Source organism: Neolamprologus multifasciatus, chromosome 11 (genome assembly GCF_963576455.1).
Source record: "Neolamprologus multifasciatus chromosome 11, fNeoMul1.2, whole genome shotgun sequence".
In the NCBI taxonomy this organism is placed as follows: Eukaryota; Metazoa; Chordata; class Actinopteri; order Cichliformes; family Cichlidae; genus Neolamprologus; species Neolamprologus multifasciatus.
The window spans coordinates 2,362,019-2,387,439 of NC_140449.1; the positions used below are offsets into that span (position 1 = coordinate 2,362,019).

General features: G+C 43.2%; 2 protein-coding genes and 1 long non-coding RNA gene across 3 annotated transcripts in view; 2 read left to right on the forward strand and 1 right to left on the reverse strand.

The window, feature by feature from the left end:
- The window catches only part of znrf2b (zinc and ring finger 2b), a 105,255-nt gene extending 100,765 nt beyond the window's left edge, over positions 1–4,490 (forward strand). The window contains exon 4 of the transcript XR_014876753.1: positions 2,062–4,490. The gene's annotated coding sequence lies outside the window, so the exon portion shown is untranslated. The remainder of the gene's footprint in view (positions 1–2,061) is intronic.
- The window catches only part of LOC146507558 (uncharacterized), a 401,529-nt gene that overhangs the window by 373,235 nt on the left and 2,873 nt on the right, over positions 1–25,421 (reverse strand). The window lies entirely within an intron of this gene.
- taf2 (TAF2 RNA polymerase II, TATA box binding protein (TBP)-associated factor) overlaps positions 1–25,421 on the forward strand; it is a 45,446-nt gene that overhangs the window by 14,697 nt on the left and 5,328 nt on the right. The window contains exons 11-24 of the mRNA XM_085176682.1: positions 1,122–1,257; positions 1,342–1,496; positions 1,683–1,797; positions 1,894–2,003; positions 4,497–4,562; positions 5,396–5,522; positions 6,584–6,709; positions 10,154–10,294; positions 11,836–11,946; positions 12,389–12,582; positions 12,933–13,072; positions 16,215–16,284; positions 17,064–17,173; positions 23,533–23,762. Coding sequence (XP_085032808.1) covers positions 1,122–1,257; positions 1,342–1,496; positions 1,683–1,797; positions 1,894–2,003; positions 4,497–4,562; positions 5,396–5,522; positions 6,584–6,709; positions 10,154–10,294; positions 11,836–11,946; positions 12,389–12,582; positions 12,933–13,072; positions 16,215–16,284; positions 17,064–17,173; positions 23,533–23,762 — 1,831 coding nt within the window. The remainder of the gene's footprint in view (positions 1–1,121; positions 1,258–1,341; positions 1,497–1,682; positions 1,798–1,893; positions 2,004–4,496; positions 4,563–5,395; positions 5,523–6,583; positions 6,710–10,153; positions 10,295–11,835; positions 11,947–12,388; positions 12,583–12,932; positions 13,073–16,214; positions 16,285–17,063; positions 17,174–23,532; positions 23,763–25,421) is intronic.

A 25,421-nucleotide genomic window follows, 5' to 3' on the forward strand; every position in this document is an offset into this window, starting at 1 on the left:
AATCCGATTTTTTTGACCCTATGCGACCCATATCCGATCATGGATTTGTGCCGTTCACACATCATGTGACAGTGTGAACGGCACAAATTCGATATTTTCAAATCCGATCTGGGTCACTTTCGTATGTGGTTCTGAATCCGATACATATCTGATGTTTTACAAAGCGACTGCTGTTTGATGGTCATGTCGCATTAAATGGGGTGATCGTGGCTCAAGATTTGGGAGTTCGCCTTGTAATCAGAAGGTTGCCGGTTCGAGCCCCGGCTTGGACAGTCTCGGTCATTGTGTCCTTGGGCGAGACACTTCACCCGTTGCCTACTGGTGGTGGTCAGAGGGCCCTGTGGCGCCAGTGTCCGGCAGCCTCGCCTCTGTCAGCGCGCCCCAGGGTGGCTGTGGCTACAATGTAGCTGCCATCAGCAGTGTGTGAATGTGTGGATGACTGGATGTGTAAAGCGCTTTGGGGTCCTTAGGGACTAGTAAAGCGCTATACAAATACAGGCCATTTACCATTTAAATCCGTCTTTTACGTCACTGACACAAGACAGACGCCAATTATCAGCGCCGGAGAAGACAATGTGAACGCTTCCTGGCCATCCGGTGAAACTGTTGGGAACAACGTTGGAGAAACGTGAACATTTTATTTGTTCTGTATAATCTGCAGATTCTGACAGAAATCTGCAACTATCCTTTGAAGCAGCGCTCCTCTAAAACAGCAATAAGGATCATTATTAGGTTATTTACATTATTATGTAAATAACAAAATAACTTAAAGCAAAAATTGGGAAACGTGAAGTCTGAAGTCTTTATATTAAGGCCATCAGTCAAACAATACTGTTGGTCTGGGTCTAAACAGAGCGCGTTGTGTGTGACGTCTTCTTTTGCGCATGCGGCCGCTTTGAGCGTTCACACTAGAGCGCGTTTGCTGTCGCATTTTATTTGTAGTGTGAACGAGCAGACAAAAAAATCAGATTTGATCAAAAAATCTGAATTGATCATCAAGACCTGCAGTGTGAACGTAGCCTAAGATTCTAAGAAGTGTGAGCAGTTTTGTGTTTAGTCATAATACTCAGAGTATAAATTCCAGATCATTTGTTGGATTTTGAACTTTCTTCTCTTTTTAGTCCAACTCCCCACCTTCACTTCTCCATTAAACACCCCCACACACTGTCTTGGGAGTATTACAAGATGTTCCAGTGTAAGGCCCACCTGGTGATGAGGCTGATAGAAAACAGGATCAGCATGGAGTTCATGTTGCAGGTCAGCTGGGTCCTTTCTTTTGTGTGTCAGTATTTTCAGTTGGGCTTCACTTTTTTAGCTCAGTAACCTTTTGTTATTGTTTAGGTTTTCAACAAGCTCCTGAGTCTGGCCAGTACAGCCTCGTCTCAGAAGTACCAGAGTCACATGTGGAGCCAGATGCTTCTGTCCACTCATGCCTTCCTCAAATCCATCTCCAACGTCTCTGGCAAAGACATAGGCCCCCTCATCAAACAGTGGGTGTATCCTTTATCGCAGTCAGATCTGTGTTTGCAGACAGACGCAGGGTGGTGGAGGTTGCAGTGTTGGAAACAGTAAATAGGAAAGAAAATAACATTCAAATATTGGCATTAAATATGATTTGAGTCTATATCCACTGGGTCTGACACCTCCGACTGTTTGTTTTAGTCTTAACGGTTCATATGCAGAGATCAGAGCAGTGTGGTGAAATTCTTCGGCAGCTTTGCCTTCAACAGAAAGAGGAACGTGCTGGAGCTGGAGATCCGTCAGGACTACACATCATCTGGAACTCAGAAATATGTGGTGAGTCTTACAGCCTTGTGCCTGGTCACTCTGTCAGGACCCAAGCAGGCTTAAATTGTCTGACCTTTTTTGCTCTGTTTGAATGTTTCCTTCCAGGGTCCAATCAAGGTGACCGTACAAGAGCTGGACGGCTCCTTCAACCACATGCTGCAGATAGAAGAGAACAGCCTGAAACACGACATTCCCTGCCACTCGAAGAGCAGAAGGTACCGGACGCTGCGTCGCTCTCCTCTGCCGGGCTTTTATTATTGCTGTTATAGCTAGGGATGGGTATCGTTTAGGTTTTATCCGATACCAGTACCAAACCGGTACTTTTGAAACGGTGCCGGTGCTTAAACGGTGCTTAAAGAATGAAGAACACAAACTTTGTCCAAAAACCTCTCATGTTCAGCTGTTTTTTTGTAAAAAGATAACAATGTTAGCCTTTTCTGCAGCTATGGGGCATATATGGTATCACTCTTGGCTGGAAGCAGCTTAAACAATGGAAAAAACACAAACTTTGTCCAAAAACCTCTCATGTTTAACTGTTTTCCACTTTTTCTTTGGTCATTTTAGCCTTTTTGTCCAGGGTGAAGGGAGTATCTGCCATCAAACAAGAAGACAGCTGCATGTAGCTATGATGATGTTTGCTAGTTTCACCTTACATGCATTAATGTAATAACGTGGTTAGCCTACTCAACGTAAATTACACACGAACAACATTAAGCTACTCACGCAGAGAAGAACGGCTGCTGCTGCATCATCATCATCATCATTTCTGCTACACTGGCAGGGCTAGGGGCCAGGACTCTCCTCTTCGGGTTTTTGGGGGATGTTGCTAACTCCGGGTCGATAACAGGCACCACACCTGCAGTAGATGTGCTCGGTGTGAGGTCTGCCAGCAAGCTATCAAATACGGTGCATTTCTCGGCTTTTAAAAAAACGCTATGCGTCGCCAGGTGTTTCATCAGATTTGAGGTGTTACCTCCTTTGACAGTATCACAGTATCAGCTTAAAGCACTTGTTGCAGCTGCTGAGTTTGCATCTTTTGCTGTGAAGTACAGCCAGACTTTGACCGCTTCGCCTTGGACATTTTTAATCTGTAGCTCTGCTCTAAAAGAACGTACGTACCTGGACCCGCCTACTATCCTCGGAAACGTAAAATGATTGGCTAGAATTCAAAGTGTATCACAGCTCAGGAAAATAAAGCACCGAAATGTGCGCTGCTTTTCGGTCTGGTTACTACCGGATACCGGTACCCATCCCTAGTTATAGCGCCTGAAAATCATGCATTGCTAACACTGAGATGTGCTACAGTGCATCCAGAAAGTATTGCCAGTGCTTGATGCTACAAGCTTGGCACATGTTTCTCCTATTTTCTTTGCAAACCCTCCATCAGGTTTGATGGTGTACAGCCATTTTCAAATCTTTTGAGAAATGTGTAATCTACTTCAAGTCTGGACTCTGGTTGGGTGCCCTTCCTTTGTCATCTTGACTCAGTGTTTAGGGCAGGGGTCCCCAATCCCAGTCCATGAGGGCCGGTGTCCTGCAGGTTTCAGATGTGTCCTTGATCCATCACAGCTGATTTAAATGGCTGAATTAGCTCCTCAACATGTCTTGAAGTTCTCCAGAGGCCTGGTAATGAACTAATCATGTGATTCAGGTGTGTTGACTCAGGGTGAGATCTAAAACCTGCAGGACATCGGCCCTCGTGGACCGGGATTGGAGACCCCTGGTTTAGGGTAATTATCCTGTTAGAACAGGGGTGTCCAACTCCAGTCCTCGAGGGCCGGTGTCCTGCAGATTTTAGATCTCACCCTGGGTCAACACACCTGAATCACATGATTAGTTCATTACCAGGCCTCTGGAGAACTTCAAGACATGTTGAGGAGCTAATTCAGCCATTTAAATCAGCTGTGTTGGATCAAGGACACATCTGAAACCTGCAGGGACACTGGCCCTCGAGGCCTGGAGTTATAAGATGAACCTTCACCCCAGTGTGAGAAGCAGAGCTCTCTGAAGGTTAATGATGTCTCCGTGCATCACTGCATTCATCTTTACCTCAACCCTGACTAGTTTCCCAGTTCCTGCAGCCAAGAAGCATCGCCACAACGTGATGCTGGCACCACTGTAGGGATCGTAATGGCCAAGTGATGAGCAAAGCCTGGTTTTGCTCGACATTCAGGCTGAAGAATTTAATCTTTGTTTCATCAGACCAGAGAATTTTGTTTCTCGCGGTCTGAGAGTCCTTCGGGACTTCACTAAGGAGTGCCGTCTGTTCGGCCGCTCTGCCACACATGTTTGTGCTGTGTGTTTACCACAGGTGGGCTCCAGTCAGGTTGTAGAAGCTCCTGATCAGTAGAAACAGGAAGCACCTGAGCTCAGTTTTGAGTGTCACTGGAAAGGCTGTAAAATCTTATATATGAGTTAAATTTTTGTTGTTTTATTTTTAATACATTTGCAAGAATTTAAACAAACTTTATTCACTTTGTCATTACTGTGTGTAGAAGTTTGAGGTCAAATTAATTGAATCTATTTTGGAATAACATGACAGCGTGTGGAATAAGTGAAGCGTGTGGATACTTCACTGTTTCCTCCTAATATATACGAATGTTTCCCGTCTTTGTTCTGATTTGTTGTTTCTCTCCTCGGCGAGAGCGTCGGTCATATCAGGCTGGGAGTGTTTGGTGTCGGGTCACTGATGTGATTTCTGTTTGCAGAAACAAGAAAAAGAAGATCCCTCTGATGAACGGAGAGGAAGTTGACATGGATTTATCTGCAATGGAGTAAGACATTACTGCTGTGATGCATTGCTGCTATGTGACTAAGGCTGCGTTCACTCTGCAGGTCTTGATGCTCAATTCAGATTTTTTGATCAAATCAGATTTTTTTTGTCTGCTCATTCACACTACAAATAAAATGTGACAGCAAACGCGCTCTAGTGTGACGCTCAAAGCGCCCGCATGCGCAAAAGAAGACGTCACACACAACGCGCTCTGTTTAGACCCAGAGCAACAGTATTGTTTGACTGATGACCTTAATATAAAGACTTCGGACTTCACGTTTCCCAATTTTTGCTTTAAGTTATTAGGTTATTTACATAATAATGTAAATAACCTAATAATGATCCTTATTGCTGTTTTAGAGGAGCGCTGCTTCAAAGGATAGCTGCAGATTTCTGTCAGAATCTGCAGATTATACAGTACAAATAAAATGTTCACGTTTCTCCAACGTTGTCTTCCCAACAGTTTCACTGGATGGACAGGAAGCGTTCGCGATGTCTTCTCCGGCGCTGATAATTGGCGTCTGTCTTGTGTCTGTGATGTAAAAGACGGATTTAAAGCGACGTGACCATCAAACAGCAGCTTTCTGAAACATCAGATATGTATCGGATTCAGGACCACATACGAAAGTGACCCAGATCAGATTTGAAAATATTGGATTTGTGCCGTTCACACTGTCACACCATGATCGGATATGGGTCGCATAGGGTCAAAAAAATCGGATTTGATGCGCTTTCGCCTGCAGTGTGAACGCAGCCATAGAGTATTGTCTTGCCAAGTTAATGCATGCATCTGTCTAACATGCACGGCGTCCGTGTCCGATCATTCCTCTGTAGTGCTGACTCTCCCCTCCTGTGGATCCGAATCGACCCGGACATGTCCATCCTGAGGAAGGTGGAGTTTGAGCAGGCTGACTTCATGTGGCAGTATCAGCTGCGCTATGAGAGGGATGTTGTTGCACAGGTGGGCTAACAGTAAGCATGCAGGGCTGCACACCAGCCTTAAAGAGCAGTGCCCTGTGTGTTCGATGAAGTTCTAATGAGTTGTCATTTCCAAAATTGATTTGATGAAGGAATCACAGCTCACTAATGTTCTTTGTCTTCATTCTGCTGCACAGCGATGCACATGTGCAGCTTTTTCCACTATGACACCACATTATTTTATCACTGTGTCTAACAGGTAGCGAGTGCCCAGTGTTTAAAGTATTCAGACTGTATCCATCAGTCTAAGGAAGAGAATAATTCTTTATATGTAACGTCAGACAAGACTTAAACATATCAAACTGTATCAATGGGACCAAGATGCATCAGATTTAAAGAAAAAGTGTTTATTTGTCACATTTGTTTGCACTCGTGTCCGTGTGTCAGAGAGAGTCTTTACTGCTCTGCTGTTATTTACAGCCACACTGCTTTCACTGTGAGTGCAGCTGCTCACACACATGCGCTGCCTCTGCGGACAGATAAAAAGAAAAACAACGATTCCTGATATTTTTCCTCCATGGTGATGGTCACATGGTCAAGTTCTCCAGGTCCTGTAGCATCAAGGCACCGTCCAGTCCTGACGGTTGGCGTGCTGTTTGCTCAGTAATGAATCTTCTCTCCATGAAACAGAGCTCAACCTTTCTGGTTTTTGTTTCATGCAGAAAAAGTCATCTGCATGTAGCTTTGTGGTAAAGAATGAGGCCTCTGCTCCTTGCTTGCTGTCACGTCCTCTAGTCTGTAATGATGGTTTTGTTCCTGACTTCATAAATTACAACCGTCCCTGTGGAGGAATCGTTTTTGTGGCCACAGCCAGGATGCGGGCTGCAGGTGTCTTTTAGGAACTTGAAGTGTTTGGACAATCTTTCATTTAAATGTCGGTTTTATGGTTTAATTAAATGTGTTTTCTGCTTCGTTATGCAGCTACAAAAACTGCAACGTTAGCATAGTTAAAGTTACTGTTCGTACTACTGCAATTTTTTAGTAAATGTTCATCTTTTTCTTTTTTTAAACTAAAGTCTGATTGAACAATGATCTCTCTGTTAGGAGGAGGCCATCTCAGCACTTGAAAAATTCCCAACTCCTGCCTCCAGGCTGGCTCTGACTGACATCCTCGAGCAGGAACAGTGTTTCTACAAAGTTCGCATGCAAGCGTGCTTCTGTTTGGCTAAGGTACGTGTCGCTGTGTTGGCGTGTGATTCAGCACAATGAAAAGGTTTTGAAGGCCAACGCAAAGCGTCTGTGGCACAGCTTCTTCCACAATCTGTTGAATACAATATGTAAGCCACAACCATAGAGATGATGGCAAGTGACTCCCAAACATCCATCCGTCTGTTAATTAGTCTTCCCTCATCTGTCAGCATCCACCTGAGCTCCAGTGAGATTAAGTTAGCGCTGTTTGGTCCTGTCAGCGGCTCTGAGGACAGAGGTGTGCCCTTCTTACACCGTCTAAAATCAGATGGATGCTTTAGCTCAGCTTGTGGGGATAGGTTAATTGGATAATCCAAATTGCCACTAGGTGTGAATGTGCGAGTGAATGTGAGTGTGAATGGTTGTCTGTCCCTGTGTGTTGGCCCTGCGACAGACTGGCGACCTGTCCAGGGTGTACCCCGCCTCTCGCCCTATGACAGCTGGGATAGGCTCCAGCGCCCCCCGCGACCCTGAAAAGGATAAGCGGAAGCGAATGGATGGATGGATGCTTTAGCTCAGGTCCACATTTTCTAACCCTTCATGTTCGTGTGTTTGTGATTTCACCTGAAGTTTCACCACGTCAAAGTAACTTCAAACAGAACCACCTTAATAACTCCAGTTACAGAGTTGCTGATGTGCGGCGTTGGAGTCCTCATTTACGCTAAGGCCGAGTCTGGGGGCGCTGAGACCAGAGATGGGCAGTAACGTGTTACTGTAATCTGATTACTTTTTTCAAGTAATGAGTAAAGTAAGGGATTACTATTGCAAAAACGGTAATTAGATTACCGTTACTTTCCCGTAGGAACGCTGCGTTACTGCGTTACTAAAACCGTGATTTTTTTGCGAGAATGTCTCATGACAGTGACGTAAGCGAGTGCGACGTTCGTGACAACAGCTGTGTGCAGATCAACAATGGATCATATATCGAGTGCAGAGAGAGTATGAGCGTGCAGCGTTTAAAGCGTGGAAGTACTGACCTTACTTTGAGTTTGATTCCATAAAAAGTGACAAAAACATTAGTGTCCGTTGTGCGTGGGAAGAAAACTTCTTTTTACAGCGAAAAAAACCCCTAAACTTCCAAACAAGCACCGAGTAGCTACGACGTAATGGGAAACTCACAGAGAAACTCGCGGATTCTTCCACTGACCGCTGCACACCTGCACCAGGGTAACCCTCCGCCTACCCCACTCCTGCTTTACAGGTGAAAATAGAGCAACAGGACCGCTAGTCTTTGACTTTATTTATTTTCTGCTGTGTTTTACTTGCATCTATTTGAAAGACTGAGTGTAAACACACAAAATATTGTATTTTATGTGCTGGAATGTGCAGAAAATAGGTTTAAATATTAAACAAATTTCTTCCAGTCAGAGAATGTTGCATATAATTAAATGTTTGCTTGATGCATAAAGTTAAAGATTAAAACTAATAAAACAAGTTTTAAAAAGAGACTTTTCCATTTGATTACATTTTGTATGATGGATTATGCAGAAAAAGTAGAATTGGGCTGAAAGATCTATCACTTTATCACCTATTCAGGTTGTAAATCGTGTTTTTAAAAAGTAACTAAGTAACTAATTACTTTTGAAAATAAGTAATCAGTAAAGTAACAGGATTATTTTTTGGGGGAAGTAATTAGTTACTGATTACTTTTTTCAAGTAACTTGACCAACACTGGCTGGGACACACATTCTGTCAGCAGGGAGTGTCGAAGCGCCCTCTGGTGGACAAACCCTCCAGCATCAACACAACATGGTTGAATGGTGTTTCTCCTGACTCTTTATTATTTATCAGTCATCATAAATGCCAATACCAATATTACCAAATGGCTAATGTGGGCTCACATATCAGTTTAGACTCCTTGAATCTGTTAGAGGTCACTATAAAGCTAGCTACATCACCTCCTCACAACACGACAGAAGAGACGGGACACAAAGCAGTCACAGACGGATTTATTCCTTAGCGAGAGGCCTGCTAAACCCAGCACAAGGAAGGAGCCAGGTTACACAACTACAGACTGAGGCAACACTAACGTGTGCAACACTATGTGCCAGCAGTCATGACATCACTTTTGGTGGTCATCGGCATCAGCCAGAATAACAACGGCAAGCATAAATCGCCCGCAATGATGTTAATATGGCAAAGCGATGTGGTCATGCTGAGTTTGGCTCCACATGTCACTGTTTGAAATGGCTCATTGGTAGCAGCAGACAGAAACTGGAGGGTGGTGTTCTGGGAGGAGTATAAAAGAAAACGTGAGAAAGTTTTAAGAATAAAGTTTTGGGAGGACTGAAGGATCCACATAGGAGCGAACAGTTTCAGTAGCTTCACAGTGTGGCTTTTCTTCTCTTTTTAATCAGAGATGACAAAAACAGGGCCTTTCCTCTGTTTCTCTGCAGTTACGTCAGTGGTCACTCAGTATATTAGTACTAAATAAAATGTAACTGATTGTAACTATTCCAACAGAGCTGCAGCAGGAGTACAGGCCATCGTTTCCACGCCAGCGAGCCCACCCACCACTTTAAATGTTGCTGCACTTCAGCTCAGTCGACTGAATAATTCTGTGGCTCCAGGAAATTCTCTGTTCTCTGGCTTTGGTCTGTTCTAACTTTCACCCCACTGGATTTCCATCCTTCAGGTTCCACCTGAACCAATATTTTCACAGCATGAGTGGAGGATGAAATGGCAGCACTTCACTTCTTTCACTAGCTCGCTGCGTTTGGCCACAGACCCCCAGCAGACTCTGATAATGGCTTTTGGTATACACAAAGCTCACGCACACTCAGGCATCCACACTCACACTGACCACAGGCTGTAGCGTGGCAGGCTTTACATTCCTCTCCTGACTTGGCTGCGTTGCGATTGGTCGGGATCAGTTGTGCGTTGTTGGTAGAAGATGTGGGAAGCACGCTTCAAACGCAGTGATACAGTCCATGAATGCATCCCCACATCCGACAGCCCACCTCCCCCTTATCCAGCTAACCAAATGACAACATCCTGCATGACTGACCCTTGCCCTCATTTTACCGCATTAACATAAATTCCCCAATATCCTGTTGGGGCGTATAGACCGCTGGGGCCGCTGGTCTCCATACCTGTGGAAACCACGCGAGCTGCTCGTGTGTGCATTTGCTGTTTATAGTAGCTCAGCTCTCACCACACGAAGTGCAACAGACAGACAAAGCATTGTTATACAAGCGAGAACATTTTTCACGTGTCACTCGTGTTTCTCAGATTCCTCCTGTAGCTATTATACTTTCTTCTTTCCCTGCACTGCTGGAGTCTGAAATGTTTCGTTTTTCTCTTTGTTGTTTTACTGTGACGGCAGCAGACAGAGCGGAGCTGATGGAGGCAGTTCTGCACAATCAGGCGGTTAAAAGTGTAATAAAGTAACTTGTGGTTTGTTTTGTTACGCTGTGATTCTTACAGATAGCCAACGCTATGGTGAGCACATGGCAGGGGCCACCAGCTATGAAGTCCCTGTTCACCAGAATGTTCTGCTGCAAGAGCTGCCCAAACATCGTCAAGACCAACAACTTCATCAACTTCCAGAGCTACTTCCTCCAAAAGGTGCAGCCAAGAAGCAGAGCTAAAGGGTCCGATTAAAAAGCTTGAAGCTTTGTCTTACGATAAGTGCTGTCACATCGTGAGATTTTAATCGTTGACACATAAATAACTGCTCTGAACAAATAGTCTTTGTTATCTCGAGCACAGCGTTGGTAACTTGCAGACTATGAATTCACAGTCAGCTAACTGGCAAATCTAATGTAGGTGTCCTGTTTAATCCACTTTAGCCTTCTCACATTTGCTTCCATCTGTAAGCTGCTTTGTAACCCACCTCAACCCCAGCTTCACATGAGTACGGGTAAGCCGGTGTGCCAAAATCAGCCACACCACCAAATACAAATGACTGCAGATGGAAGAAACAGCCTTTTAGTGGTCATGTGGTCAGTCGTAATGACTTAATTAGATACTTTGTGAAGAATAAAATAAGAAGAAGAAGATAAATATGTTCTCTATCCTGTAGACTTTGTAAATAAAACATGCCCAGGGCCGGTATAAATAACTCAAATATGTGAAGTATATCAGTACAACTACAAAGAGATTCTAGTGGTGGGTATTAACAATAAACACTGGACTATGGCAAAAGCAACAAGCACAGCCAAGTGACAGAGTCGCAGTTACGAGATACTCTGTGTGTGGCACAAATTCTCCAAATGTGACTGCAGTCAGATAGCGTGCGTAAAAAGACTGGCACTCGTGCTCATGGGTAAAACAACCAGAGTGAAGCTCTTTATAAGAATAAATATTATTATAATATCCTTTTTAGTTTATGAGTTTTATACTTTTAATGTTAAACACATTTGTCTCAAATAAACAACATTAAAGGGTTCTTATCATGTACATGTGGCCAAATGCACTAAATGAATTTTTTTGTTCAAAGCAAATAATGGTGTGTGTGTGTGTGTGTGTGTGTGTTCCTGTCTAGCTATCTTTGTGAGGACCAAAATCTGCATTCTACTATACTTGTGAGAACCAACAGTCACTTGTGAGGACACACACCGGTCCGCACAAGTTTGAAGCCTTTTTGAGGCTCAAAATGTGGTTTTAGTGTCAGCGTTACAATTAGGTTATGGTCAGGTTTGGGTATTAGGAAATTATGGCTTAGTTATCTCCATTTGAAGCTCTGGTGCACGGTCCTAGTGGCCGACTGGACCCTTAGGTTTAGTGTCAGGGTTAGGCATTCATTTTTAATGGTTAGGGTAAGAGGCTAGGGAAACCATTATGTCAATGAAGGTCCTCACTAAGATAGCTGAACAGGCGTGTGTGTGTGTGTGTGTGTGTGTGTGTGTGTGTGTGTGTGTGTTTACCAGGTGTAGAAGGTCTCGCCAACAGATTTAGGTGATGGTGAATGAAGGCCTGACTGTCATGAACAGTTTCCATGTCAATACCTTCATCGTCCATAGTGTTGAACGACAACAGAGCAGAACTTAATTAGAAATATCATATTTTTTCTATAAAGAGGAGCCGTTTCTTAACATGTCATTCCAGATTTCAATAGAACAGCCCATAAAGCTGTCATAACGCCTGTTTTGTGTTTCTCATGCCAGACGATGCCGGTTGCCATGGCGTTACTCCGAGATGGGCAGAACATCTGTCCCAAAGATGTCCTCAACTTTATACTCGATCTGATCAAGTATAACGACAACAGGAAAAACAAGGTAAATTCAGTCATAGTGATGTGTTTACTCTTTGTTTGCATTGTCAGCTGCTGACTGGTCGAGTGAGTGGGCATAAAGATGTAAATGAAGAGCAAGCTAAGTCTGCTACATCTGCTGTGAGATGACCATTTTGGGATTTTCATGACGAGTCAAATGTAATAACTAACTGCTGACTGATGTCGACATATGAACAGATAAAGAGGTCGGTATTTTTGTCAAAGATTCATCTAGAAAAAAAAGATAAAAAAACAAAACTGTAGACACATGATTAGCATGATTAGCAGCTACGTTTGAATTTGAACAGTACATTTTTGGTGCATCCCTGCTGTGATTTAATCACACGCGACTCTCACAACCCCTCCAAACCTTGTATCCACATTGTAAAGTATCCATAAACATTCTTCATCATTCTCCTTTTTCCCATCCTTTCACTCCTCTTCAGTTTTCCGATAACTACTACCGAGCAGATCTGATCGAGGCCCTCACCAACTCCCTGACTCCCGCCATGAGCATCAACAATGAAGTGCGCACGGTGGACAATTTGAATGCTGATGTCCGTCTCATCTTGGAGGAGATCACGCGATTCCTAAATATGGAGAAGTTGCTGCCAAGCTTCCGAAACACCATCACTGTCAGGTACCACGCTGAGTGTGTCCGTGTGTTTCAGCGCTACAACACAAAGTTGTTAGTGAAATATACAAAACGCAGCTTTTTCCCATAAACTGAAATGTTTATTTTAACATTTAACTTGAATGTGGAACATACTTTTCAATATTTTGCTTTGGTGACATTAGTCCTCTGCAAACAGAGCAAGATCGTGTGGGGAAGTCATATTCATCTGTACATGCCTGAATAGTTCTCATGTGTCTGACACAAAGCAGTCCAACGTCAGTGTAACAAAAGAAAAGAGCGTTTTGACGTTAGATACAGAGAAGCTTGTATCCTCTCTGTTAACTTGTCACACTCCTTCTCTCTGTTGTCTCTAGCTGTCTGAGAGCGATCCGTCAGCTTCAGAAGAACGGCCACATACCAAGTGACCCGTCGCTCTTTAAGTCCTACGCTCAGTACGGACACTTTGTCGACCTTCGCGTCGCTGCACTGGAAGCTCTGGTGGACTACACTAGAGGTAGGAGGAATAATACACGTTTGCTGGGGGGCAACCAATCATTTGGCAGCACCAGTTTGATACCTGTGGTCCCCTGTCAGCATTTCTACTGAAGCTGTAAGAATGCTTAGGTCTAGGGCTGCCACGATTAGTCGACTATCAAAATCATCGATGACTGATTTAACAGTCGACGCGTCGTTTGAAGCTTTGTAAGATCACAAAAGACGCAGGAATAAGTAGTAGGATTTAAGAGTGTAATAACGGACTGAAACAGAAGATGGCAGCACTGCATGTACAAGGATGCCAGCTGCCGTTAAACCCCGAAGAAGAAGAAGCTGTGTCCCAGAATTCATAGCGCAGCCCTGCTCAGTTTCCAACAATGGCGGCAGCTAGTTAGTTTTAATATTACTCTTATTATTCTTTCTGGTCACAAAATAAACGTTTAACATATTTTCAGGCGAGAATGTAGCTGTGTAAACCTCAAATATCTGCTCAGTTTATCAAGACACCACATATTTTCAAAAGTGCTCCGACGTTTTCGGAGACGTCTGTTACCCACTAGCTCGATAGCTAGCCGGGGGCTAGGCTAACTAGAGCCGTGAGAACACCGGACTCCCGGCAAATCGTTTTCAAACCCACCGCCATCTTTCACTACTCAGGTTAAACATGATATATAAGTCACTTAGATAACTTAAAAATGTTATTGTTTGGCTTTTTTCAGTATTTTATTTGTTCCTGAGTAAATCGGTTTGGCTGAGATTAAAGTTATAGTTTTTACACAGCTGAATAAACGTCAAGCAGACAGCTGATTATCAGAAGTGTGAGATGCTCAAGAATTTACTCCGGTGTCCTGTTATATTTTAGATAGCAAGGAGTTTATTAAACTTCACCGAAACAATCTGCAAATTTCATTAAAATGTAATAAACTATCATCTTGTCTTTATTTTTAGTTAGCACATACCTTAAACACTTAAAGCTGTAAGCTAATGATAGTTACAGTGGGGCAAAAAAGTATTTAGTCAGCCACCGATTGTGCAAGTTCCCCCACTTAAAATGATGACAGAGGTCAGTAATTTGCACCAGAGGTACACTTCAACTGTGAGAGACAGAATGTGAAAAAAAAATCCATGAATTCACATGGTAGGATTTGTAAAGAATTTATTCGTAAATCAGGGTGGAAAATAAGTATTTGGTCACCTCAAACAAGGAAAATCCCTGGCTCTCACAGACCTGTAACGTCTTCTGTAAGAAGCTTTTCTGTCCCCCACTCGTTACCTGTATGAATGGCACCTGTTTGACCTCATCATCTGTATAAAAGACACCTGTCCACAGCCTCAACCAGTCAGACTCCAAACTCCGCCATGGCCAAGACCAAAGAGCTTTCGAAGGACACCAGGAAAAGAATTGTAGACCTGCACCAGACTGGGAAGAGTGAATCTACAATAGGCAAGCAGCTTGGTGTGAAAAAATCAACTGTGGGAGCAATCATCAGAAAATGGAAGACATACAAGACCACTGATAATCTCCCTCGATCTGGGGCTCCACGCAAGATCTCATCCCGTGGGGTCAAAATGATCATGAGAACGGTGAGCAAAGATCCCAGAACCACACGGGGGGACCTGGTGAATGACCTGCAGAGAGCTGGGACCAAAGTAACAAAGGTCACCATCAGTAACACACTACAACGGCAGGGAATCAAATCCCGCAGTGCCAGACGTGTTCCGCTGCTGAAGCCAGTGCATGTCCAGGCCCGTCTGAAGTTTGCCAGAGAGCACATGGATGATACAGCAGAGGATTGGGAGAATGTCATGTGGTCAGATGAAACCAAAGTAGAACTTTTTGGTATAAACTCAACTCGTCGTGTTTGGAGGAAGAAGAATACTGAGTTGCATCCCAAGAACACCATACCTACTGTGAAGCATGGGGGTGGAAACATCATGCTATGGGGCTGTTTTTCTGCCAAGGGGACAGGACGACTGATCCGTGTTAAGGACAGAATGAATGGGGCCAAGTATCGTGAGATTTTGAGCCAAAACCTCCTTCCATCAGTGAGAACTTTGAAGATGAAACGAGGCTGGGTCTTCCAACATGACAATGATCCCAAAACACACCGCCCGGGCAACAAAGGAGTGGCTCCGTAAGAAGCATTTGAAAGTCCTGGAGTGGCCTAGCCAGTCTCCAGACCTCAACCCCATAGAAAATCTGTGGCGGGAGTTGAAAGTCCGTGTTGCTCAGCGACAGCCCCAAAACATCACTGCTCTTGAGAAGGTCTGCATGGAGGAATGGGCCAAAATACCAGCTACTGTGTGTGCAAACCTGGTAAAGACCTATAGTAAACGTTTGACCTCTGTTATTGCCAACAAAGGTTATGTTACAAAGTATTGAGTTGTATTTTTGTTATTGACCAAATACTTATTTTCCACCCTGATTTACGAATAAATTCTTTACAAATCCTACCATGTGAATTCATGGATTTTTTTTTCACATTCTGTCTCTCACAGTTGAAGTGTACCTCTGGTGCAAATTACTGACCTCTGTCATCATTTTAAGTGGGGGAACTTGCACAATCGGTGGCTGACTAAATACTTTTTTGCCCCACTGTATATAAGAGCAGATGCTGCTGGTGCAATAAGCTGTACCTTTTACGTCCAAGGGATGATGATCTGATTAGTCGACTATCAAAACAATCGTTTGTGGCAGCCCTACTTAGGTCTTTAAAATGACCGGGGTTTCTTCACATCTTAATCAACGTCACATTTATAGAAACAGAGCAATAACACAGCTGATTGGTGCAGATCAGCCTGGTTCTCTCAGACGTATTTGTTGGTGGATCATCTGCTAGTTGCAGGATTTTCACCTTTTAAGCTGCCTTGACTTTACTGTTTTTGTGAATTGGTGCTATATGAATAAACTGTTCCTCTTTTAACACCATTGTTCACAGTGGAAAACAAAATGACTTCAGTGTTCATTTAAGACATGTTTGGAAAATGGTAGTGTGAATGTTACCTTTATGTTTATTGCACCAAAGGACAAGAACGTAATGTAGAGGCATGGTAAAGGACACACTATTAAGTAATGCAAGTTTGAATGTTTGTTGTTGTTGACACAGCTTGAGCACAGATATGATTCATGTGTGATGTTCATGTGAGTGTTTGTGCTGCAGTGGAGCGGAGTTCAGCGGAGCTGCAGTGGCTGCTCAGCATGGCTCAGAATGACCCAGTTCACTACGTCAGGTCAGACGTCACTCACCTCACTCACACCCTCACCTTCAAATGTTTGAAACAAATTCACACTCTTTGAGTGTTTGTTGTCGCGTTTCTTTATATGATGAGAGATTCCCTTGAGTCAGTGTTGATAGTGAAGCAGCTGCTGTGCCTGACGTGATAATAAAGTCAGGGGATCTGTGGCTGTGAAACAAGCCTTTAAAATTCCTTCTACTTAAAGGTCTCATATCATAAAAATGCCTTTTCTGGATTTTGAGATTTTTATCAACTTTGTGCTATAAAATAAAAAGGTTCAGGTTGTAGTTCCTTTAGCCCTGGACGACAACAACAACAACAACAAAGCCAGTCAGAGTGACTGTAAAGTTTTTGTTTAGAGCAAAGCTGTGAATTCACACATCACAAGTGAGAAAGACACTGTTTGCTCATTTTGTTTAGAGCTATACATTGTTATCATTATGTGTTACTATAACGAGTGTAGCATATGTATGCATATATGTCTGTGTGTATCTCTTCCATAACTGGTGGGTTAAGGCTGAAACTTTGCCATTAATAATGATGTTTTTAAAACAGACTTAATATATTCCTAAATTCTTTTGATTTCATGATCATCATCCCGCTGTGAACACAATCTTAAGTTCTTCCTCTACATTTGTTTTATGTGTCCCATTCAGCGTAGTGTACTCCTGAACGTAACTTACAGCAGACAGGTTTCAGGAATTTCAGGAATGAGCACGAGTACCTGATATGTATAATTATTAAATCTGTATTTTATGTTTCTTGACCTACAGACATAAGATCCTGGGTATGCTCTGTAAGAATCCACCATTCACCAAGACAACAGACTCGGCTCTGTGTAATGAAGCGCTGGTCGACCAGCTGTGGAAGTTCATGAACTCTGGTGAGAAACACACGAGACAAATGTTGCTAGTGGCCTCTGCTGTGGGGCCGAACTTCAGGGTTTTAGTTCATGGCTCTTTATTGAATCCAAATGCAGTCTCTTGTTGTAAGTTTAACTTTTAGCTTTTTGTTCTTGAGTGCAGTGTTTCAGGGCAAATTTCAACTCCTGAATGAACAGATTAGAGTTTAATGATACAAGTATCTGATAAGATGAAGTGATCAAATGTAGGGCTGGGCGATATGGCCTAAAAGCCATATCGCGATATAATTTGAAGCATGTGCAGTAACGTTATATATCGTGATATATTCTTTTCTTCTGTATAATGTATTTTCCACACTATAAGGCGCACTTAAAATCCTTTCATTTTCTCAAAAATCGAGTGTGTGCCTTATGTATGAATTCTGGTTGTGCTTACTGACCTTGAACTGATTTTGGCTGCAGAAATCTGTTAAAAAATGTTTTGATGGATTGTCAGAGCATTACGGCTGCCGTAGTGAGGAGCTTCACGGAGTAATCTGGGTCCAAAACTCCGTCCGCTTCAGGTCCCAAAGTCAAACGAACACTAAGAGTTAAAAACGGTCTAAATTCTTTCATCTTTAATAAAATGATCAGCGTTGCTGCTTTATCGGGTGTAACAATTAAGTTTTACATCCAGGCATCCATGAAAACAGAATTTATTAAATTTAACGGAGTTAGAAGTTAACAGGAAGTTAGCTCGCTAGTTTCCACCTAAACATTTCATACCATGTTCTGACTGAGAGATTTTTGAAACTAATTCAAACGTACAGCTCTGCTATCACTTCCAACATAAATGAAGACAGAAACTAAACAGCAGTGACATTTGCAGGGTTACTGAAGTTGGACTACCTGGTATATAATGTTGTGCTACGTGATTGCTAGCGACACAGCTATGTTAGCATAACATTAGCACAGTGAAGCTGGAGGATGAACGCCAACTTTGTTTCCACTTGATAAAAGTTAACGTGACGGATTCTGGTGGTCAGGGACAAATGCAATCACATAGCAGGATGCTGTACACGGGCCAAACTTCAGTCAGGAGAACAACTGAGATTATTCATCCACAATACGAGGTTAGTTATTAATACACTGCAACAACATGGGAATAGAGCAGCTGCGAGAGAATTCAACATTAATGAATCAATGTTACGGAAGTGGAGGAAGCGCAGTTTTTGGCTTTCCCAATATTTCAAAAGTGCTTCATCTCTTTGCTGTGACTGTCGCCGCCATAATTTGCAGATGATAATGGTTGTAGCCGCTGCGATGCTTTCGACCAAAACAGGCGCAGCTTGATGACATCATCAACATGCGCGATAGAGCGATATAGTCAAAATCTCTATCGTTTATATCGCCCACCCCTAATCAAATGTAAAGTGATGACATTATAGTGTCTCTCTTTGCTCTGACAAGAAGAAGCTCAGCTAAAACACTTCTCTGTCCATCATTGTCCCACACGGTTCCTCAGTAGAACAATAGTACAATACTACACACTTTTTCATACACTGAATTGTAACACACTTTACAGTGGTCATTGTGAAACTGTGGTTTCACAATTGATCTTGAAAAACTCCTCTTTTCTCTGCTGCCTGGATGAAGACGTGTAAAGTAGGGCTGGGTATCGTCACTGGTTTCTAGAATCAATTTGATTCAATTCGATTTGAATCTGGGAAATTTTGCCTCAGACAGTCAGAAATATTATAATTCAGATCAGTACATTTACATATTTCTGTATCTATAAAAATGAAGCTGACACTTTCCAGACTTTATCAAAGGTGTGAGCATCACAGCAGAGGCCTTTGTGTCAAAGCAGCTGAAGATAAACAGAAAAACATGAAGGAGATTTTCCTGTTCTGGGATTTTATAAAAATATTCTGCAGCACATCAAAATGAAAGAAAACCATTAATCAACACATGAACATCACCTCTGAAGTTACAGCGGTTTGATTAGAGACACAGCGTTTTGCATTTTGCATAATTTAAAAAAGTTTAAATTTGTTCAGAAGCCTGTTGAACGGCAGAAATTAGGTTTTCTTTTCGGAAGTAAGTAAAAGGAAAAAAACTTCGGCCGACAGGCTATTAACAACGTAGACTTGTGCGTAACAAGCAAGCGAATAATGAAGAAAACTGATTTTTAGACGGGAAACTGTTCTTGAAGTACAGAGAGAGAGAGAGAGAGAGAGCTGTGCATGAAGCGTGATTTTATCCTGGTGGAAGTAAAACAGCAAAAGTCAGAGTGAATTCATGACGATGTTTATGTGAAGCTTAGTTTGGATCTTCTTTTGCTGCTGGTTCAGTCAATATTGTTTGGAGAGACATCAAACCTGCAGCTTCAGAATCAGCGCAAAACAGGCGTGAACACAAAGCTCGACCCGCCAACACATCAGAGTCAGCGAGCTGTCAGCTTTCAGCCCGACTGTGTCCGTGCCGTCGGTGAGAAAGTCACAGCTCACTGATCCTGATCCGTCGGCGGGTCCTCGCTTTGTGTTTACATCTCTGTGCAGAGTCCGTCTTCCTGCTCTCATTTACTGTTTTAGCTGTTTGGTGGTTGTTGATATTTTGTGAGGTTTAACCTGAGATTCTGGCGTTTTGGGCAAAATAAATTTATATTAAAAAAATCAAGATTTTAATGAATCGATATCACGTTATCCAAGCGAGAATCGATTTTAATCGATAAATCGATCATCAAAACCCAGCCCTAGTGTAAAGCATCAGAAGTAAAATCTGCACGTTGACTCTAGGTGCGATGACACAAATGGATGAACAATTTTGTCTAGCTCAGAGGACGAGAATATCGCTCACGATTTAGAAATATTCCTCAAATTAAAGAAATGGGAACTTGGTAGAGTTTTAAATACGAGTCAAAGTTCAGAGCCGATCCAGCTCATCAGACTTAAGAGCCACATAAACCTGAATGTCATCAGCATAGAAATAATAAGAAATGCCAAAAAAAGAATGATACCGGCTAAAGGAAGCATGTAAACGGAAAATAATAACCAGGATTACTCCTTGTGGAACTCCATGTGTAAAAGGAGAAATCGCTTCCTCCAACAGAGGACGTCCTTCCAGATAAACAGGAGGAAAACCAGTGAAGTGCCGAGTCAGAGATACCAGCCAAAACCAATTACCTGCAACAGATGCCATTAAAAATCATTGTAGAGCTTTGAAACAGCGCTCAGGCCTCTGACAAGCGTGATGAGAGTTTCATTTAGTCTAACCGGAGAGAACCAGAGAAGAAAGTCCGTAACCTGATTCACCATGACGGAGAAATAAATAGCTGCTCTCAGTGACATCACACAGATACAGTTGTAGAAAAAATGGCATGAAACTTAGCAGACTAACAAGGAGCACATACACATAAGCACAACTCTCATTTGAACACGTTTAATGTGAACCTATTTTACTGGTGTAACAGAAAGAAAGCACAACAGCTGTTGGAGTAGGCACACAGCTTCCAGACTGAACACAGGACCTGATTGTGTCTCGTGACAGCCTCACACTGCCGTCAGTCTCACTCTGTGGCTGCACAGCTTCTCCTCAGGTTCACAGCAGTGTGTCTGATTAATGAGCTTTACGTTTTGGTCTGCTGCCGTACGGCTTTTGTTCCTCGGGAACAGCTTTCCCTTCTCCTCTCACGATGTGGGCTCTACCCATGAACCACAGGGCGAATTACACTGATGGTGAGGTCAGCTAATGCTCACTCAGTTGTTCTAGCAAGAACTGCGCCCACAGCTAATATACACTGTATGTACCAGAACCAAGAGCATGTTTTCTTCACAGCATGCTGTCTTTAATTTCTCTGGGACACAATTCCAGGAAAGTCACTTGAGCTAAAAAGTTTCCTCTCTGCACACGGAGCCACGGCCAGCAGAGGCTTGGAAGGTGAAAGAAATGATTTTATTTGGACTGAAGACTTTTACCACTTCTCTTCTGCTCGTTACATCTGCACTGAGGAGACTTGCTCTCTGAATGGTTTCAAAACCCAGACTCTCTGTATTGTGTTGTTCTCAGCATGCCCCACCAAGGCCCCTTCACATGCTGCCTTTAACCCCCACTCAGTGAGCATGCAGGAGGACGCGGGCTTCTTTCAGAGAAGTCGTTTACTGGTCCATATACAGTGTTTTCCAAATGTTTGAAGGCCTTCTCATTGAGTTTATTATTGTTGGCAGGAGGCTGCGACATATTTCTATCAAGCACAATAACTGCAGTTTATAATCATCACCACAACAACATGAAGCTGCGATAAATAACTTCCCGCTTCCACGTGTCTGACTGGACAGACTTCTGTCAGACTCCTAAACCAAGCAGCTGGTGCTCAGCTCTCATACAGGATACTGACTGTAATCCTCTACAGCAGATCCCCGATGAACTGGAAAAGACTTGGTTCTGTCTTTGTGTTTTCAAACTGGTAATGCAACACTTGAGTCTCTCAGTCAGCTGGTTTCCAGAAAGTGAGAAACATAAAAGAAAAACCTTCAGCTTTTGCCAGTTTGCATGAATTAGCACTAAAGTAAAGTGGCATTAAGCTGCAGATGCATGTTCTCTGCTCCAGAATGACCTTGAGCCTTGGTTTGATTCCTTCGACACACCTTTAGCTCCACACAGGTGTCTGCAGATCTGATACCCTGAATGATACAGCCACACGGACATCCTGTTGAGAACCGAGGGGGGAAAAATAATCTTTCAGTTCAACCTTTTTTGTGATCTGTGTGTCCACTACAGAGAGAATAAGCGAATAGGCTTCATGAGGTTCTCTCGAGAGCGGTGTGGCTCTGCGACTTCAGTGTGGCTTTAGTAAACCATCAGTTTCAGTATGGATAAATTTTTCTGTTGTTTATTATGAATGATTTATTTAAAACAAATACTCAGTATATTCAGTGTGAGAGGAAGTTAAGTAAAGAAAATATAGGATTTTCCAAGTCTTTGCAAACTTGCTCTGTGCCACCACGTTGTCTTTAGAGACGAGAGGTTTTCTCGTGGCAACCCTTCCAAACATATTAGCACATTAGCACGTGGCCGCTCATTACCATCTTACTTCCTGCTTCCATTGGATTGCATAAGACTTTGTGTAGCTAGCTGTCGTTCTGACTTTGCTGTGTAGTTGTTGTTAGCTGCCAGTCGCAGCAGATGGCCCCGCCCCTCCCTGAGCCTGGTCGGAGGTTTCTTCCTGTTAAAAGGGAGTTTTTCCTTCCCACTGTCACCAAAGTGCTGCTCATAGGGGGTCATATGATTGTTGGGTTTTTCTCTGTATGTATTATTGTAGGGTCGACCTTACAATATAAAACACCGTGAGGTGACTGTTGTTGTGATTGGGCGCTGTGTAAATAACATTGTTTTTCTGTGTTTTAGTGCTAGCTGCCATCTTTTGATGTCTTCAGAAGAAGCTAACTGTACAAATTTAAACCAAACAATATTGGAAACTGTGAGAGTTAAAAGCTCTTCATGGATGTGAGTTCTGTAGGTCCTTTGTTCGTTGTCAGCGGGTCATTCGACTAGTTATGGTCTACATCTTGGTGCAGCGCTTATATATAAACCCAAAGCTCTGCTTTCTATTGTGTCCTCAGTTTTCATTATTTCTTTCTCTTCCAGGGGGTCCTGTCTTTCAGCCAAAGCTTTAGTCTGCCAAACAAAATACACTCCATGTCAGAAGCCAATTACAAGTATATGTTCACAGTTTCATGTTCTTCTGGGCTTTTATTCCAACATGTTATTAAATTTATAGATTTACAAGTTGGAGGCATGGACATAAATATTAATGATCATTGTTTCCTGACGATGTCTGTTTGTCGTTCTGGTTAGCGTGAGCGGCTGCCAGTTTAAACCCGAGCTGCCCGGCGTGTGGTAACCTTAAATACCTCGTTCTGATAGTCTGTTGGTCATTTTATAATCCTTTTTCTCCCCCGTGTGTTAAACCAGCACACTCACACAGGATGGTGTTTCACTGACTGAAGGTCAGGCAACACAAACTAAGAGGACTTTCTGCTGTTAGTCGTTTTCTCAGTCATCTCTTAAAACCACAGCCGGCCTCTGGCCTTTGGATTGCTGGCTTCAGCAAGATTTGGAGTTTGCTTCATGCCAAATCCAAACTACTCAAATGACTCACATAATGAGACATTCAGGCTTGCTGTCACTGAGAGCCTATTATCTGTATTTAGTAGTGTTGGGATTGTCAAATAAAACGTGTGGTCGAGCGGTATGCAGCTTAGGATTAAATGCGGGCATGTACTCGTTGAAAAAAGCTTAACATGCTTGTAGATTTCCAAACGCCTGCACTCAAAGCTGCTGTCTTAGAGAGTACTACAGCAGGCTCAGGAGATGATGTGATATATCCTCTTCTTTCTCAGGTACGTCCCATGACTGGCGGCTGCGCTGCGATGCTGTCAATCTCTACTACATGTTGTTTGGTCTGACTCGGCCCTCGTGCCTTCCGCTGCCAGAACTGGGCCTGGTGCTCAACCTGAAGGAGAAGAAAGCAGTGCTTAATCCCACCATCAAGCCTGAGCTGGGAGTCGGTGCTGTTATGGACACGCCTGCCAGCATAGGCATCCACGGTGTGGGCATGAGCTATGCAACAGTAAGTGTTGGAGTCACTTCATTGCCACTTTTGTTGTTTTTAAAAGCAAAACTCCATCCGTCCACGCCGTCATGCTGCAAAAGGCGATGCAGACTCTGGACAGGTTGCTAGCCTATCATAGGGCTAACAGACAACCACAGTCAAGTCACCAGTTAGCCTAGCATCCATGTCTTTGGACTGTGGGCGGAAGCTGGAGTGTCTGGTGAGAACCCACACAGGAACCAGAGAACATGCAAACTCCACACAGGAAGGCCTCGGCTGGCCAGTGGAGTCAAACCCAGGATTCTAGCTGCTACACAGCTACCAAGAAGCTAACAGGAAGTAAAAACCATCAAGTTTTTCACCTCAAAAGCTGGATCCTCACTGGCCACTTTATTATGTACATCAGTTCAACTGCTTGTTAATGCAGATATCCAACCTGGATATCCAACCTTGCCACTTTCAGGGATCTCAGGAAAAGTCGTTTACTGGTCCATATACGGCGTTTTCCAAATCATATTTAAAGACTTCGTTGCTGCTTATTCAGAGTTTGTTTATTATTGTTGGCAGGAGGCTGTGAAGTGCATCCATCAACTGACATGTTTCTATCAAGCATAATAACTGCAGTTTATAATCATCTCATCACCACAACGACATGAAACCCATCACTTTTGGTCTGGTTGATAAAAGACGGCGATAAATAACTTCCCAGTTCCACGTGTCTGACTGGCAGCTGTTGCTCAGCTCTCATACCGTTTGATCACTGACTGTAATCCTCTACAGCAGATCCCCGATGAACTGGAGAAATGTTGCTTGGTTTTGAGTTTGAGTTTCTGCTTTGACATTTAGATAGTAGGATCAGAAAACATGGATCCATCCTGCTTTATAACCACGGTACAGGCGCTTTCTTCTCCCTCAGTACCAGCTGAGCATCGTTTAAACACCCAAGCATACTCGAGTATCGTTGCTGACCATGTCCAAATCCTTTATGCCCACACTGTCTTTATGCACCATGTTCTGACAGCTGTTTCCAGCAGGATAGCACACAGCGTGACAAACCTCGGGTCACTGCACACTGGTTTCTTAAGCATGAGAGTGAGTGAATATCCTGAAGCATGGCTCCCAAACAGACGACGAGGAGTTTATACCAAAGACCAACCTGGAGAACTTACGTTGAACTTGGAGTAAATGTTGGTGGTTTAAGCAGCCATACGACGGTGTGATGAGTTACCGTGTCGGGTTTCACTCTTTTTTAACTCCAGCGGTGATGTCAGCAGCTAACTGCTCGGTGGTCGTTTCTTTTCCTTCAGTTGTTTTTGATTTACGTGTGCCACACTGAAACGCTCACACTGTGCACACGTAGAAGCTGCCTCATAAAGGCGGTATTATTTTTGGTTGGACCCTGTGTAATTATGGCTACTACAGGATAATGCTGCCAGCGGTATTTGGCTGTACGCCGTCATCACTGCGTCAGCCAGAATCACCAAACAGAACAGCGCTCTGCTTGTTTGTTCATGATCAAAATCTCTGCGGCGGTTGATTAAACCACTCCATTACACACTGCAGCGCACACTCAGAAGTCTGCAAGTTCTCAAAGATATGATGGAAATCATGTAAAGTGTTTCATGACATTCAGAATTTTAGGACTCGGTCCTCTTCACTGCCCTTAACCCCAGTTTT